The sequence below is a fragment of the Schistocerca cancellata genome, chromosome 1, assembly GCF_023864275.1.
Source record: "Schistocerca cancellata isolate TAMUIC-IGC-003103 chromosome 1, iqSchCanc2.1, whole genome shotgun sequence".
NCBI lineage: Eukaryota > Metazoa > Arthropoda > Insecta > Orthoptera > Acrididae > Schistocerca > Schistocerca cancellata.
Genome location: NC_064626.1, coordinates 396,004,661 through 396,021,852, shown reverse-complemented (window position 1 = coordinate 396,021,852; position 17,192 = coordinate 396,004,661). Strand labels below are relative to the sequence as shown.

Sequence of the window (17,192 nt, the reverse complement as noted above, 5' to 3'; positions counted from 1 at the left end):
AGTTATTACAAAAATGGTTCAAATGCCCCTGAGCTCTATGGGACTTAACATCTGAGGCCATCAGTCCCCTAGAACTTAGAACTACATAAACCTAACTAACCTAAGGACATCACACGCATCTATGCCCCAGGCAGGAATCGAACCTGCGACCGTAGCAGTCGCGCGGTTCCGGACTGAAGCGCCTAGAACCGCTCCGTCACCGCGGCCGGCTCGTTACAAGCAATGTTCTGTAATTGAACTGCTGGTTACGGAAAAAGAAGCCGTGCTGAATATCCTTAAACGTTAGTTGCAATGTGGAATAGTGATGCAGCAGATAGGGGTTGTGGGACGGGTCAAGTGAGTTAGAGCGTCATGAAACGCAGAAATCAAGCTCCGTGATCGGCCATGTTCGGGAGGTCCTACCACAATCGTTGCTGCCTACATGGCGAATCTCGCAGATGCCGTTATTCGTGCGGACCTGCACATCACTACTTGGTCAGAATTGCAAGTATTTGTGCAGTGACTGGATAATCAAAGTTATGCTCACGATGAGCTCAAAGAATGCTGACAACAGAACACAAGACTCAAAGAAAGGCTGATTAATCTTAAATGTTGGAACAATTTGAGGCCAATGGAGATTGCTTTCTGTCACAGATCGTTACAACTGACGAAAGAAAGGCATTCCGTAGAATGACACAGCACGATCTCACGAGAAAAAGAAATTCTTGGCAGCTTTCTGTGCCGGAACAGCGATGATGACGCTTTTTGGGATAGTGATTTCATTCCGCCGGCCGGTGTGGCCGAGCGGTTCTAGGAGCTTCAGTCTGGAGCCGCGCGGCCGCTACGGTCGCAGGTTCGATTCCTGCCTCGGGCATGGATGTGTGTGATGTTCTTAGGTTAGTTAGGTTTAAGTAGTTCTAAGTTCTAGGGGAATGATGACCTTAGATGTTAAGTCCCATAGTGCTCAGAGCCATTTGAACCATTTGATTTCATTCTCGTGTACGTGTTAGCAAAAGGGTCAGCAATTAAATCAGGCGCGTGTGTGTAATTCAACGACCGTTTCCAACGATTTTGGTTTCAAAACAATCCAAAAAGAGTCTTGAGCCAACACGACAATATACGCCCACACACAGGTTTCAGAAGCGTGGAAAATTTCGCCAAATTGGGTTGAATATTGCTGCCTCATCCACGTTACAGAGATACCGCCCTTTGGTATGCATGTGTCTGCGCCGCGTAAGGATTCTCTGAGCGGGACACACTTTGAAGATGATCAGCGTCAGTTTCTGGTGCGAATTTGGCATGATCAGTTTAAGAGCTACCCTTCCTTTCGCCACTCCCTCCCCCGCCATTCACCCCTCCCCCCTCATCCACAGCCCCCTCCTCCCTCTTCCCCCCTCCTTCCCGGGATGGAATACGTGTACCCGAACTGTCTGCATGCAGTGTTATTCATGGGAAAGTGAGTGAAAGTTTTGTAAATGTTTGCCATTCATGTGACAGCCACATCTAGTGGCATGTGGGAAACTGCCTAACAAATCGCATCCAGGCTGGTCGGCATACCGATCTTGACCTTTAATCCTCCGGGTGGATTGCATCCGGGGCTGGCGAACCTCCCCTTCCAGGAAGCGACGCTTCAACGCATACAACTAACAAAACGGGTACACACTTCGAATGTAATGATGAGAACGTAGTTCAGGCAATGAAAACATTGCTCGAGTTTACGACAAGAGCCTTTATACGACTCTGGCGTAGAACCATAGAACGCAGTGGAGGCTATGTAGAAAAATGGCCCACCAGGCTAGCCGCGCGGTCTAACACGCTGCTTCGTGAGCGGGAAGGCGTGCCGATCCCCTGCACGAATCCGCCAGGTGGATTAGTGTCGAGGTCCGGTGTGCCGGCCAGTCTGTGGATGGTTTTTAAGGCGGTTTTCCATCTGCCTCGGAGAATACGGGCTGGTTCCCCTTATTCCGCCTCAGTTACCCTACGTAGGCGATTGTTGCGCAAATGCGTATGCCATAATTACTCTACCACGCTAACATTTGGTGTTACACTAGTGTGGTATGAGACGTCCCCAGGGGGAACCACTGGGGGCCGAACCGCTCAATAACCCTGGGCTCGGTGAGGGGCGGCGGTGGCCTGTTGTGGGATTGCGAACCACTGAGGGCTACTGCGGGACGAAGCCTCTCCGTCTTTTCTAGGTCCCCAGATGTAGAAAAATACATTGCTGTGCCTGTGTCATTCCGAATTACGATGCAAAGTTAATTTGGAAACGTATGCATGTCCGAAGGAACAGGCGCCGCGGCGACTACAGCCGTGAGTCGTGCACGGATAGCCGAAGACAGGTGGTAATCCGCGGTAGGCAGGAAATCCGGGTTCGAGTCCCAGTCCTGCAGAACTTCTCATTGTCGTCATTACATTCTACAAGTGACAGTTGTACACATTCTCAATTGTGAATACATTTAATGTACGTAGAAAAACACGTAACAGGAATGTTGACTGATACTGTCACAAAATCCTAAGGCTTAAGAATAAATATACACTGAGAAAAGAAAGTCAACTATCGAATGACCCCGTATTTCAAACGTCTTTATTGTGATATCATTGGCGGGAAAATTTTCTTCGGTCAGAATGACTGAAGTAGCAGTTGGTGTGCGCAACAAAGGCGGTACCAAAGAAGGCCAGACCCAAATGGGTACACTGCCGGTTTTAGGCGCGTGCTAATATGGTGGCTTTGGAGGGCGTGCGTGCCCTGCTGCCCGCGAGAAGCCATTAGTCTGCCGCGCGGGCGGTGATATTTTGCACCCGCGCGCGTGCGCGCTGGCCTAACTCCGCAGCCGATGTTGTTATTTCCCTTCTGCCGGCACGGCGCGCGCCCTGCCCTTCCAAACAGAGCCATAAAAAAGGGAAACGAATAAAGGAGGGCACAGCACGGCGCAGCGAAAACACCGGCCTGGCACGCCGCGCCGCGCGTAAGACAATACACAATACTGGCAACGTATTTTGATTACATCACGGCGCGACGGCGCGGCGGAACAAAAGGGATTTCAGTATCAGGCCGGCAGTATACAATGACACTCTCAGCGTTTGTTCTTTGTTTGCTAATGTAATATCGCTGTACATATAAAGAAGAATGGGGGGTCCCTAAACTAAAGAGCGTGCATTACGCCGCCGGGGCAAGGAATTCCGGGGAGATTTTCCCGTGAGACACTGTAATTACTGAGAGTGAGCTGGCAGATTACCTCCCCTCCAGCAATTCCGGGAAAGAGCACGAAAACTAAAGTACGCCCGTAGCTCAAGCTTTCACACCACAGGCGCATTTGGCGGGACGTAGTCAATTGGAGTGTAACGTCAAAACTTCGTCTTTTTTTCCCTCGTTTAAGGCAGTCGTGGTTATTTAGGTTCAGTGCCTTTTCTTTTGTCCTCTCTACGCAAACTGTACTCAGCGTCCATAATGTTCCCTATAAAAATGACTGAGAAAACAATGGATCGAACTCCACGAAAACGACAAACATAAATATGGTCTTCTACGATACTTGGTCTGTCGATTAGATGACTCGTCCTTCACAGAAATGATTCAGGGTGAACACATGCTTGGTTTAGATCCTACTTAACGAGAACATATAATTAGTCCAAATCACAGAGGAATTCCGCATCATCTGTATGGGGGTGTTCCAAACCTTTGAATCTAGACTCCACCTTTTCTGAATGGTTATAGTTGTCTCTGAAACACGAAAAATAAGGTTTTTTTTTCAAATCATGCCAAAGGTATGCCATAGTTACTTTCAAGCCTGGTAAAGTAGCACGAACACTAAAAAATTCAAAGCTATTTTTCTGAGACTTAGTTACTATTTTGCACCAAAGAGCTTTACACTTCGAAAAACATCTCGTACAGCTAAAAATATAATGTGAGAAATATTTTTTTACCAACAGTAAGTGTCAGTTGTGTAGGGAAGTTTTTAATTTTTCACATCCTCACACTGGTGAGAAATGAAACTGCTAAATATGACAGACCAGATGGAATCTTAAAGTAACATATAAATTAGTAAACAGCAAATCTTCTTGGCGCCTACGGGATGCCTAGTTTTAGTACCTACTCCTTACTCCCTTGGGCAATATACATACTTTGGACGAATTCAAGCAATTACAAATGTGTGTATCTTCGAAACGTCTATTCTACTCTAAGAGTATTTATGGAAGTATGGCCATGGGAATAATATCGACATAAACTAATCTTAGAATAAAAAACCCTTCTTTCGCTTTAGAGAAGAGTGAATTACAAACACGTATGCCCAGTGACAATTTATATTTAGAAATAAAAGGCTAGTCCAATTCGAAATTGGCCCACCACCCACGACAATTTACTCCCGTGTGTGAATTTCTTCATCACAAAGAAGTACCTACACGCAGTGCTCTCGCTTATTTGTTGGATGTATTCCAGTATCTATCTACTCCAGCAATTTTTGCCCTCCGCAGTTCTAAATAATGGAAGTTACTCCCTGTTGTCTTAAAAACGCGCTATGGCCCTGTCCTCTTCTTCTAGTTACCTCTCCTCACCAATCTATGGACAGTCAGCTTCTTTCTTATCAGTTCATACTTCGTACCGCTCCATCTCAAAAGCATGGATTCTCTTCCTTTCCTGTATTATCAGTCCATGTTTCACTTCCGTGCATACTGCGCTCTAGGGACAAATTCTCCGAAAATTTCTTTCCCAGGCTAAGGCCAGTTTTTTATTTTTTTTTTTTTTTTAGTCATCAGTTTCCTGACTGGGTTGATGAGGCTCGCCACGAATTATTGTCACCTAAGAGCAACACTTGCAACGTCTGTTATTTGCTGGATGTATTCCAACCTCTCTCTTCTTCTACAGCTTTTACGCTCTACACCTCCCTCTAGTGCCATGGAAGTCATTCCCTGATGTCTTAACAGATGCCCTATCATCCTGTCCCCTCTTGTTGTCAGTGTTTACATATATTCCTTTCCTCGTCAGTTCTCCACATACCCTCCTCATTGTTCATCTTTTCAGTCTACCTAATTTTCAACATTCTTCTGTAGCACGACAGCTCACAAGCTTCTGTTCTCTTCTGTCCGTAAGACCAGGAGGAGTTTAGTGTTTAATGGCCCGTCAACAGCCGCGTGGTCTAGGGCGCGAGTGTGTGTGTTGTCCTTAGCGTAAGTCGCTTTAAGTTAGATTAAGTAGTGTGTAAGCTTAGGGACCGATGAACTCAGCAGTTTGTTCCCAGAGGAACTTACCACAAATTTCCAAATTTTCCCGTCGACAACGAGGTCAATAGAGACAGAGCACAAGCTCGGTTAAGAGAAGAATGCAGGAAGAAATCCGCCGTGCCCTATCAGAGTTACCATTCCGGCACTTGCTTGAAGCGCCACCTCGCTCGTTTTCACACAGTCCATTCTCATTGCCACGCAATGCTGTCCTCCAAACGTAAATTCTCAAAAATTTCTTCATGAAATTAAGACCTATGTTTGATACTAGTAGCCGGCCGAAGTGGCCGTGCCGTTCTAGGCGCTGCAGTCTGGGACCGCGAGACCGCTACGGTCGCAGGTTCGAATTCTGCCTCGGGCATGGATGTGTGTGATGTCCTTAGGTTAGTTAGGTTTAAGTAGTTCTTAGTTCTAGGGGACTGATGACCTCAGCAGTTAAGTCCCCTGGTGCTCAGAGCCATTTGAACCATTTTGTCTCATGGGAGCAAGTGTGCACTGACTTTACTCTCTGAAAGGGAAAACATTTGACTGCGTCTGGCAAGATGTCTCATCTATAAGATAGATCAAATAGGGCGCCCAGTTTACCTAATCTGGGTCATTGGCTCCTTCCTTACATACATCACTTCGTTGTAAGGACCGGAAACAAGTGCAGCCAGAGACGGCTGATTACAGTAGGAATCCCGCAAGGCTCGGTTTTAGGTCTCGTTCTTTATATCATATACACGAATGGCATTCCTAGGCAAATCAGCGAGTGAGAGCTGTTATTTTCTTGGATATATTTCTTTTTATTTTTCTCGTGACAGAAAGCTAATTTAAAAAGAGCAGTGTGCCATAAACATTTTCTGTGATGAAAGCACCCCCTGGGTGCGTATAGGTTATGGACGTCATCCACACAGTAGTCATGTAGAAGGAAGGCCTGAACGGCATAAAAACTGCATTGCGGAAGACACTAGAGTGCATCTTTTTTTGGCGAGATAAAGATCTGCCGGCCGCTGTGGTCGAGCGGTTCTAGGCGTTTAAGTCCGGCGCTGCGCGGATGATACGGTTGGAGGTTCGAATCCTGCCTCGGGCATGGATGTGTGTGATGTCCTTAGTTAGGTTTAAGTAGTTCTAAAAAACAATGTTCAAATGTGTGTGAAATCTTATGGGAGTTAACTGATAAGGTCATCAGTCCCTAAGCTTACACACTATTTAATCTAAATTATTCTAAGAACAAACACACACACCCATGCCCGAAGGAGGTCTTGAACCTCCGCCGGGACCAGCCGCACAGTCCATGACTGCAGCACCTTAGACCGCTCGGCCAGTAGTTCTAGGTCTAAGGGACTGATGACCTCATATGTTAAGTCCCATAGTACTTAGAGCCATTTGAACATTTTTGATAAAGACCTGAAAGCCAGGTGAAGCATCCAGCACTTGAAAATGTGGGATCAGCTGTTGTCGACGGCCATAAAGGTATGTTCATTTGAGGGACTGTAATTGGCTCTCAGGAATTATTTTGGTAGAGGGCGCATTTTCCACCGTTCGTCTATGTGCAACCCTTTTGGTTGGCTAGGGTGAAAACCTGTCATGTAGTGGGAGAGTTTTTCGCCTTTGTTCCGGTGCAACAACGTTAGTGATGAACTGTGTGAAAATTTATACAAGTACGAATTTCTTTGTAAATTATCATTGGTTGGAACTCGCAAGGTCTGTTGCAATTGGCCAGCGAGATGCTGGCAGAACGATATTAGTTTAAGAGAGAAAAGTCAACGCACACTTGCTGCCAGGAGACTGAAGAAGGCGCTTGCTTCAGGGAGATCAATGAGAAGTTGCAGAGCTCCGCTTGACTCAGAAATTCCAGGCATTACTGCAGCCTTATTTCACACTCATACCATTTAGAAGTGGTAAGCGCATGATTTGGCGATGCAATTTCCGAGCTGGGGGGGATGAGGGTGGATGATTTACAGCAGGGTTTATGCAATGTGGTAAGGAGGTATTGTTGACTGGAAGGATACTGCGCAACAAATTTACTAACGTATTTATTAAAACACAAACCACTTCATTAAAACACAGAAAATGAAACAAGACAATTTGAGCAGCTATTACAGAATTAATTAAAATTTCCAACAACACAACTGTTGGTAGATATTACATAACTTTCAGAAGTACTAAATGAAATTAAATAAAATATTTTGTGAGAAGAACAGTAATTAAAAAAATGATAGATGCATAACACAGAAGTCAAATCAGACTACAAGAGTATAAAATTAACCTGCATATTCCACATTACAAGTTTCAAAAACATATTGAAAATAGCTAATACGTCATTAACATCAACCATCCACTATCACGTGACGGTCTGCAGGTAATTGGAAGAAAGACTACTGCTTCCGTCATTTAGACAGCATTAAATTAAAAAAATGACACAAGTTGGAGTTTCAGAACCAAGCAACTGCTTTTTCTTCTCTTAAGTGTTGAGAGCGATCACCATTAGAGAGATAGACACTCTGAATAAGGGCATTTATCGTAGCCACACCTCTTTATATGGACCTACAATATAAACAACAGTTACATCAAGCTATCCGGTAACATATGAATCACCAATTAACAATGACATTAAAATAGTACAAATATACTTGAAAAAGACGAACGTAGTGCATAAAGCACTCTATTTCAAAATAAACAACAAATTTTAATTATAGGTTCTGTAAAACTTAGTCAAACAGCTCGAGCTTCACTACTTTAGTCACACAAATTTACAGAAACGTAAGTTGAGTGGGATCATGTAGTGTGTTCGTGAATGAAGATGTTTTACATCTAACGAAGGATAACCAGGATGACGAGCTAGAATAGCCACTGCGCGACACGACAGAATCATATACACGGTTACCAGATGCTCACCATAATCTTTTGCAGGTCGAAGAGTAAGCTGAGAACCACACGATCAAGGGCTTCCATCAAGTAGGTGTTATGACAAGTTTTCTAAGAATCAGGACCCGACGAATGCTTTTCAGCAGACGCACCTGCACCCGGTTCTAAACTGGCCGACAGGAACCCAACCCGGCATCACAGTGGACAGCGGTTTCTTGAAAATTTAGATGCCGAGAACAACTCGGGTTCCGTGCATCGTGCAACTTTTTCAGCGAGCAATCTTCACGGCTCCAGCCGACACTTAGTCCCAAGGAACCCGCCGAGACCGGAAACAAAAGTTTCAGGATCGGACCAAGGATACTATCGGCCACAACGTCTTGGTGCTTACTCCAGTCCCTGTCAAACACATCACTCAACCAGCCGTCACTTCGGGAGGGTTTCCTAGCCGGGACAGCACTTAAATGTTCGCCCGCAGACCTGTCCTCTGTAGGCAACAAACCGCTCGAGAAGCTGTTGTGGCCAGGGAGTCTAATAACGAGCGGGAACTGTCGATATCAAAACGTGCCCACACAGCACAGTTTAATTGCACAAACGTTCGCATCCAGCTGTTCGCACCTACCGTCTGCTTTGGCAGTTCGTTTTCGTACTTTAATTCTATGAAATTCTTCCTTCAAATCACTAACCATTTACGTAGTCACTGGCCGAATCCACGATCGTCATTCTTTGATGCATCCACCCACCTGTCCCATGACTGTAGTTCATAATTAAACACTTCGTCCACTTGTTATTGTTTATATGCTTGGTTCAGGCGGAATATCATTTGTTTGACGTCTTGCGGTAATAAATCAAATCGTTTTAGTGACCACTAGCTTCATATCGTAGTTAAATGAACCTCTTCATTAACATATCCGTGTGAGGTGTGCTACCCGTATTTTCATGTGTAATTGGGGTCCCCGGAGTAATTTCAGTAAGACGTTATGCACTGTATAACGTTGTTTCTCTTACATTTGTGCAATCTCATGTGGAGCTTACCTGCCCTGTAGGCCACTGGATATCTTACTTAAAGCATCTAAGGATTCTAAAGGGCTCTGACTTTTCGCGCCACCTAAACAATGAATTTTAAAATTTTCATCGAACTGAGTGTTGGAAAATATTTCGGGCTTGTAGCTGGTCGTAGTCAACTACGCTCCATGACTTTTCGCGTAGACACCTGGCAACCATCCTCAGATGATCCATCGAAGAGCGTCAACTGCACTTCCACTTTTAATCCGTCACACGTAGATGGTCTCATGACCCTAACTGATTGTCAGTTGGTAAATATACAGGGTGTCCATAAATTATCATTACAACTGAAGACTTGAATAACTGTAAAACTGTACTAGGAATTAACAAATGGTTTTGAACATTTTATAAGATAACTCATAAGGTTTTTTACGTTCCAGCCGACGCAGTTTTGACGCAAAATCTAACTTGAAAACATGATAAAATGTAGACACCACAGTAGAAAGCTTAGTGTGTGGCTTGGTTCATACAGACGTCCGATATCCAAGTGCAACAAAATTTTCGAACACTGTATGGAAGGCAGCCAAAGTCCCGACCAACTATTCGGGCTTGGCATGCGTCATCTATGAAAACAGGTAGCGTTGTCCATAAAAACGGGGCGGGTTGCCCGTCTGTTACAGATGACAACATGCACAAGGTATGGCTGGAGTTTGCACGGAGTCCGTCTCCATGATATTTCGACGGCCACTTCCCAGTCGTCGATGACTCACTGAAATGATTGGCAGGTGCCCAGTCCAAATACCGTGGAGTGTAGTTGATGACTGGCTGGAGTCTCGTATTTTATTGGAACATTTAGAAAACGTTCTCACATTTTAATGTAACACCAGACGCAGGCAGATGGGGTACACGAATTCCATACGAGGGGGGGGGGGGGGGGGGGGAAGCGGTGATGTGAGGAAAATTATATGGCCATCCACTGCTACTAACATTTCCAAATTCAAAATAAGATGCCCACCCCATGGAGACATGGAGAGAAGCCAGCAAGTAGAGAAAGAAGATCGGCACATATAATATCTGCGAGTATCGTCAGGGATTTTCTGACTGCCCTGATTTTTCTAGTAAATTATGCAATAGTAATTTCTCTATGGGAATGATGCAACATTAACGTAATGCTGCTTTAACAACATAACGGAGCCATCAAAAGCTGTTGTTATTCATAAATCATCTTTACAAGTTCAGACTTTAATACCTTGGAAACAGTTGACAAATAGTTTTCAACGTGTGAGAAGATAACTCATAAAGTTTTGTTTCCTCTTTCATACACATCAATGTGTGTACCCTTAGTGGCATGGACAACGTCTAGTTGTAAGTGTCAAGATCTCCACAGTGACGTGTTTAAACACGTTGTGAATGCTTGCCTTCAAGATCTGATCGCCTCTAAACTTAGTTCCATACACCAAATCCTTTACCAAACTCCACAGGAAGAATTATAGTGGCGCGACGTCAGGGGATAGTGGTGGCCATCGAACTGAACACTCTCGTCCAGTCCACCTATCCTAAAAATTTTCATCCGGAAGTTGACGGATATATAGGCACCCGTGGGTTGGTGCCCCACTCTGAAATACGACAACAGGTTGCAGGTGTTCCAGTTGTGACACAGCAAACTCTTATAACATGTCCAGGTAAACACCATCGATGACAGCAGACTCAATGAAAAAGAATGGACCTACGATGCAATTGTGCATCAATCCGCACACGTGTAATTTAAGAATACTGCGAACGTCATATACGAACGTTTTTTACAATTCAGTTTCCAGATACTTTGCCTCTCCAAAAAGTCATTACGTCAGTCTTCCTTATCATATTCACTGCACACTGTTGGCTCTGAGGTTTGTCCGTAGGCTTTAAAGCCTGAGCAGCTGCACATCGTAGGGATACAGCCGTAAGCTCTTATGCGAGGCATTGTGCACCGTTGATCGTTTCATTTCCAACTCTCAGACCGCTGTACGCACCGATTTTGTCGGACTCCTTGTAAACTTCGTTGTCGCCGTTGCCGTCTGAAATAGATGGTCGAGCCGCCCCCTTTTTTTTTATGAAGAACACTACCCTTTTACCAGTGATGACGTATGCCAAACCCTGTTAGTTGGTCTTGCCGGTGGGTGCCTTCCATACCAACTTGGAAAGTTTCTTTGCACTTCGGTGTCGGACGTCACTTGTATGAACCAGGCTCCACACTGAGCTTTCTCCTGTGGCGTCTACATTTTATCAGGTTTTCAAGTTCAAATTTGTGCCATAACTGTGTCACCTGGAAAGTAAGAAATCTTTGAGATATCTCTCAAGTTGAAAATCATTTGATCCTATGTAGTACAGTTTTAAAGTAATTAAAATCTTAAGTTGTAAAGATAATTTATGGATTCTCTGTATGTTTACCCACAGATAATCATTTAGGGTCAAGCGACCATCTTCGTATGACGATTAAAACTGTTAGTTAAAATTACGTTTCGTAGCGATATGTAACCTACGTAATTGCACTGTGACGTAAGCTTCCACACAGACACGAAGGGGTTGCTGGACCGACTTCATAGATCTGAAGATGGTCCAAACAGATCAAAACATGGAAAGTACTAAAGGTGGCAACTGAGACTGAAGAATAAATAATAATTATTTTGAAATGTAGTATGTGTCACATACACATACATCTATTAGCCTATCCATTTTTTATCAGCCAGCAAGCGCAGAAACGATAAATCACTGATGCTGCAACTAAACTCACTTTAACGTGATGTACTGTTGATGTGTGCATTGAAGAAGGTCGCTTCGTCAAAACTGGTGAAACAAAAATATTTTACAAACGCTATTGCTGGATCTATGATGTCGTTTTTTAAAGTGCAGCATTATCTACGCAATATGACGTAACTGCTTTGAAACAAGTTTACGACAGAAAAATTTTGGGTTTTGCAAAAGGCAGATCTTTACTAACAAATTACTGTTCAGGAAGTAGAGAAATGCAACTAGGAGCTGCTCTGTAACTGTGACTGCTATCAAGGGAAGTCTGTTCGCTTTAACAGGAATTCGATGCTCTAATTGTATTTAGAAGCTTTACGTATCACTTTGAGTAGGATGGTGAAAGCATTCGATAGTGCTACTCTTAGTTCGCCCAAAATCGGACTTTAAAAATCCACATGAGGTTCCTCAACAAAATGCATGAAGTAATACGCGAAATCACAGTATGCAGATTTGGCAAAGGCAATATCTGGCCAATCCTCGGAATCATATTCTTGAGCTGCTAAATCAAATGCTACTTGAATGACATTGTTGAATTCAACAACATATGTGTTAATATTGTACGCAGCAGATTGCCAGGAATACTGAAGTATAGGCTGGTAAAGTGGAGGAGACAGTGGGTTATGTATAGTAGAATGCTATTCCAGCGTGAAAATTCTATTTCCTAATTTAATTTCGCAGTCACTGTAAAGAGCCCTTACAGAGTCTGTTATTACATTGTCGAAAGAAATATACATCCAAAGGCTATACGTATTTTGCTGTTTTTGGCCGAATGTTCATGCCTGTCTTTACCCCCAAATGAATGTTTTACTGTCGTTGTGTCCTTGTGAACACTCAAAGTGTCACAAAGTAGTATTCACTTAATGTTATTTGTGACATTGTCATAACGACATCTACGAAATTGGATTTTAAATTATCTTTTGACATTTTCCCACTTGCATTGGCCACCAGATGCATGGATGGTGGACGATTGTCTTCCATAGCCTTTTTATCGTCCACGCCAAAAGTTTTTTTTCCTGAATATAAGCATACAGGTTTTTTGTTAGGTGTCTACTCAATCAAAGTCCAACATCTATTGTGTAACTATGAGTTGTCAAAATCTTAAACATGGCTGCGGATCAGCAACTGTATAAGTCTGAAGAGGTTGAAAAAAATCAGACAACAAGTTGCAAAACAAAGGTTTATTGGCTAATAAACCTTTGTTTTGCAACTGGTTGACTGATTTTTTCAACTTCTTCACCATGGGTTGTGTTGTGTGCAGACTGGACAAAGACAGCTGTTGATTTTTCCCCTTTTTAGATAGTGTAGCACCAAAAGTTACTTTATAATTAAATCCATTTGATCAGTGGTGCAAATGAAATCTCAGTGTACCTGGAAAAATGCAGTGTCATTGTATCTGGAAACTTGCAGTTTTCTGATTTAATGCTTCGACAAAGTGAGCTTCAGCCTGGCAAATATTTGGTCTTTCTGTACATCTCTGGCCGGCATGAAAGCAGTGTTACGTGTATGGGACTTTCTGTATTCTTTCTTGAGACGTGCTTTGAAAGCTGCAGAACAGTTAAACTTCGTTGCGCAATTGCTCTTCCTTTTTGCATTGCGCAAAATGTCAAGTGCCAGTAATAGACATATTTTCCTTCATTTGTTGCTATGTCAGATTGGGATGGACTGTATTCTTTTATGTGCAGTTCTTTGATTGCCCTGTTTCCTCGGTATGGATGTTCATTACGTCTTTTTTCCTCCAAACAATCAAATTTTAATTTGATGTTTGAAGTGCTTTTTGTAGGTGGATATCTGTTTAGTAGCGAGCTGTAGGTCCCAACTTTACGTGGAGGTGTATGGTAATCATCATAGCGTGAAATTTAAAATTTTCCCGACGAATCGAATGTTCGAAGAGATTTCGGGATTGCAGCAAACTAAGTTTACGACTACCGGCTGCAGTCCCGAAATTTCTTCGAACAATCATTATAAATACGTTCAAGACGTTCTTCTGAAAACTGTGTTCAAATGCTAATAGTATTGGATTTGTTTTTTGGTGAATGTTTATAATCACCAGAGCTCTTTAACTTCCCCTGGAGGAATACTGTTTACGCCACTGTCCCAAGCACCACACTCTTGAACTCTGTTAATCGCGTAAAGTTCTATAAAGTCGTTTTCTTCATCCACTACCCTGTCGATTATAACTTCAAATGAATATTCATTGTTCTTGAATACTCAGATCCACCAAAACCATTGCGAAATTGTCACCATGTTGTTCTACACCGTCTTCCGTTGGATAACGCCGTCTTAACTAGCATTCCACGATATTTAAAATGTTCTTAGCATCAATGGCTTCGGTCATTCTTGCTGCATATGTATGACAATACTGAGACATGCATACCAAACACGTCAACTACTTGCCGAGGTAACTGACTGACTGGAGTGTTAACCCTCCCCCCCCCCCCTCCTCCTCCTCCTCCAAGACTGCAAGCGCTGTTGTGTACAAACCAAGAACAACACAATTACACGCCGTCCCAGGCGTTGTTACAATTCTGAGACGGATCTGTGTACAAATGTTTAAATACAAATTCCGGTTCTAGCCGAGAGACGTCCCTTGTAAGATTCTCCTCGTCTCATCTCAGATCCCTCTGTCTAAAATGTGCTGGAACTATTTCTGCTAGTATTCGTGTAAATTACTGTCGTATCTTTTGCGCGGTGTCAGGACACCTTTAGGTACTCCGTAACGTGCGACCCGTTGTCTCTCTCTCTCTCTCTCTCTCTCTCTCTCTGAGTTTCGCGGCAGCTGCAGAAAGCTGTACTTTCTCCCGGTGGCCGGGTTTTACTGCACTGTGCTAATGAGGTCCTGTTCCCCGGCCCTCCATTAATAAGTCAGTTGGCCGCCCCAGTATTTCAAGGCGCACGCGTGTGCGTGACGCGGCGACGCCCCCACACAGTTGCTGCGCGCCGGACGAATATTTGATTTGGCCACTTCAAAAGCGGGAACTCCCCCCTGCAAAAAGCGGTGGAGCTAAGGGCTCTGCAAAAACAATATCTCTCCTTCCTTGGCTCCGGCTTTTACGATTCTCTATCTGCCCTTCCCGTTCTCCCCCTCCAGACCTTCCCTGCCCATCTTTCCGTTCTCACCACTTTCTCTCTCCATCACTCTTCCTCCTTTTAGAATTATTATATTTTAGTTCATTGCTTCATCTTGGCTCCAACATACATCATGTGCGCTGTAAGTAACTGTGATTGCTGCGATGTTCTCCTTAATATCAGCAGTACGTCCTTTGTCCACAGAATAAGTTACACGTATAAACACTGTCGGGTCACTTTGTTATATCTACGCGAGCTAAAAGCAAGTTGAACGTACGGAGCAGAAGGGCACAGGAAAAGAGAGCATTCCTCTCGAAATTATACGAATAGCAAAGAGAGCCTACTAGTATCAAATGGTTTAAATGGCTCTGGGCACTATGGGACTCAACTTCTGAGGTCATTAGTCCCCTAGAGCTTAGAACTAGTTAAACCTAACTAACCTAAGGACATCACACACATCCATGCCCGAGGCAGGATTCGAACCTGCGACCGTAGCGGTCGCGCGGTTCCAGATTGAAGCACCTAGAACCGCTCGGCCACCCCGGCCGGCCCCATGAGACAGAAAGAGTGAATTGCTTCAGGGAGATCAATGAGTCATAACAGAGCATTGCAGAGAGGGACGTCAGTTCTCCACCTGAAGGTAAGGGGGTGAACCATCGAAATCCGTAGTGCCAAAATAAACAAGTGACTGGCGCAGAAACTGTTTTACTTCTACGATTTTGTAGTTTTAAGATTCAGCCAGCAGACTTACAGCCCTGCTTCCAGCAATGGGGAAAACGCTAGAAGCGCTGTATACAAGCGCTGGGAGACCGATGGTGACGACAAAAATGAGGTTTGTGTTTTTTACGAGGATATTTGCGATAGTGGAAACGCGCAGTGTTTTTCAGAGCAAGGGCACGGCGTTCCTCGTGTAGAAGTAACTCAGCCGCGTTCGGTGCGGCTGCGGGGAGAGTTGGCAGGCCTGGAGCGCGGGTGGTCGCCCGCAAAGGCTGGTTTATTGCGGTCGGCGCGCCGCGCACCCCGTTGCTTCCGATTATCCGGCGGCCTCTCCGCGCCGCGCTGCGCGGCTTTGTCTGCGCGCCTAATGCGGCCGTCCGCAGGCCCGCGCCTATTCTTCGGGGACCGCCCGGAAGCACGCAGCACGCGGCACGCAGCCGCCTCTGTGTTAGACGCTGCCGCCACCCCGCCCTCACCGGCAACGCCGCTGCCACGGCTGTGCGTTCTGCCATTTCGTCGGATTACCGCATTACCAAACCGTGAAGGGGCTCACGGGACACACCCGATTTACCAGCTGCAGTTCGAATTCTGAGAAATCCTCAGATGAAAAGTGGAATTGTCAACGTTCTAAAAGGGAACCTCCCCATCGCACCCCCCTCAGATTTAGTTATAAGTTGGCACAGTGGATAGGCCTTGAAAAACTGAACACAGATCAATCGAGAAAACAGGAAGAAGTTGTGTAGAACTATGAAAAAAATAAGCAAAATATACATACTGAGTACTCCATGTGCAAGATAGGCAACATAACAAGAACTTACGAGCTCAAGAGCGCCGTGGTCCCGTGGTTAGCGTAAGGAACTGCGATACGAGAGGTCCTTGGTTCAAATTTTCCCTCGAGTGAAAATTTTTTATTTTCAGACAATTATCAACGTTCAGGCACTCACACATAATCAACTTTGCTCTCCAAAATTCCAGGACATGTTCAGATTTGCTTGGAGATATGCAGGATTTGACGGTCTACGCACGATAAAATTTGAAAACGTTAAAAACATATGTTCTGACAGAACACATGGAAAACTGTGCGACCGTGAAACTGTTGCATTCATTTGTTGCAGTTTGTGACAAACTCTTACATTTTCATCACTTTTTTGGGAGTGACTATCACATCCACAAGAAAACCTAAATCGGGCAAGGTAGAAGAATCTTTTTACCCATTCGTCAAGTGGACAAGTTAGGTGGGTCGACAACATATTCCTGTCATGTGACGCACATGCCGTCACCAGTGTCGTATAGAATATATCAGACTTGTTTTCCGGTGGAGGAATCGGTTGACGTATGACCTTGCGATCAAATGTTTTCGGTTCCCATTGGAGAGGCATGTCCTTTTGTCTACTAATCGCACGGTTTTGAGGTGCGGTCGCAAAACACAGACACTAAACTCATTACAGTGAACAGAGACGTCAATGAACGAACGGGCAGATCATAACTTTGCAAAAATAAAGAAAGAAAAATTTCTCACTCGAGGGTAGACTTGAACCAACGCCCTCTTACTCCGCAGTTGCTCACGCTATCCACGG

General features: G+C 44.4%; 1 protein-coding gene across 1 annotated transcript in view; it reads left to right on the top strand.

Moving 5' to 3' along the window:
• Window positions 1-17,192, top strand: part of LOC126178419 (translation initiation factor IF-2-like) — a 124,783-nt gene that overhangs the window by 42,263 nt on the left and 65,328 nt on the right. The window contains exon 3 of the mRNA XM_049924534.1: window positions 15,786-16,113. Within this exon, the coding sequence (XP_049780491.1) occupies window positions 15,786-16,113 (328 nt within the window). The remainder of the gene's footprint in view (window positions 1-15,785; window positions 16,114-17,192) is intronic.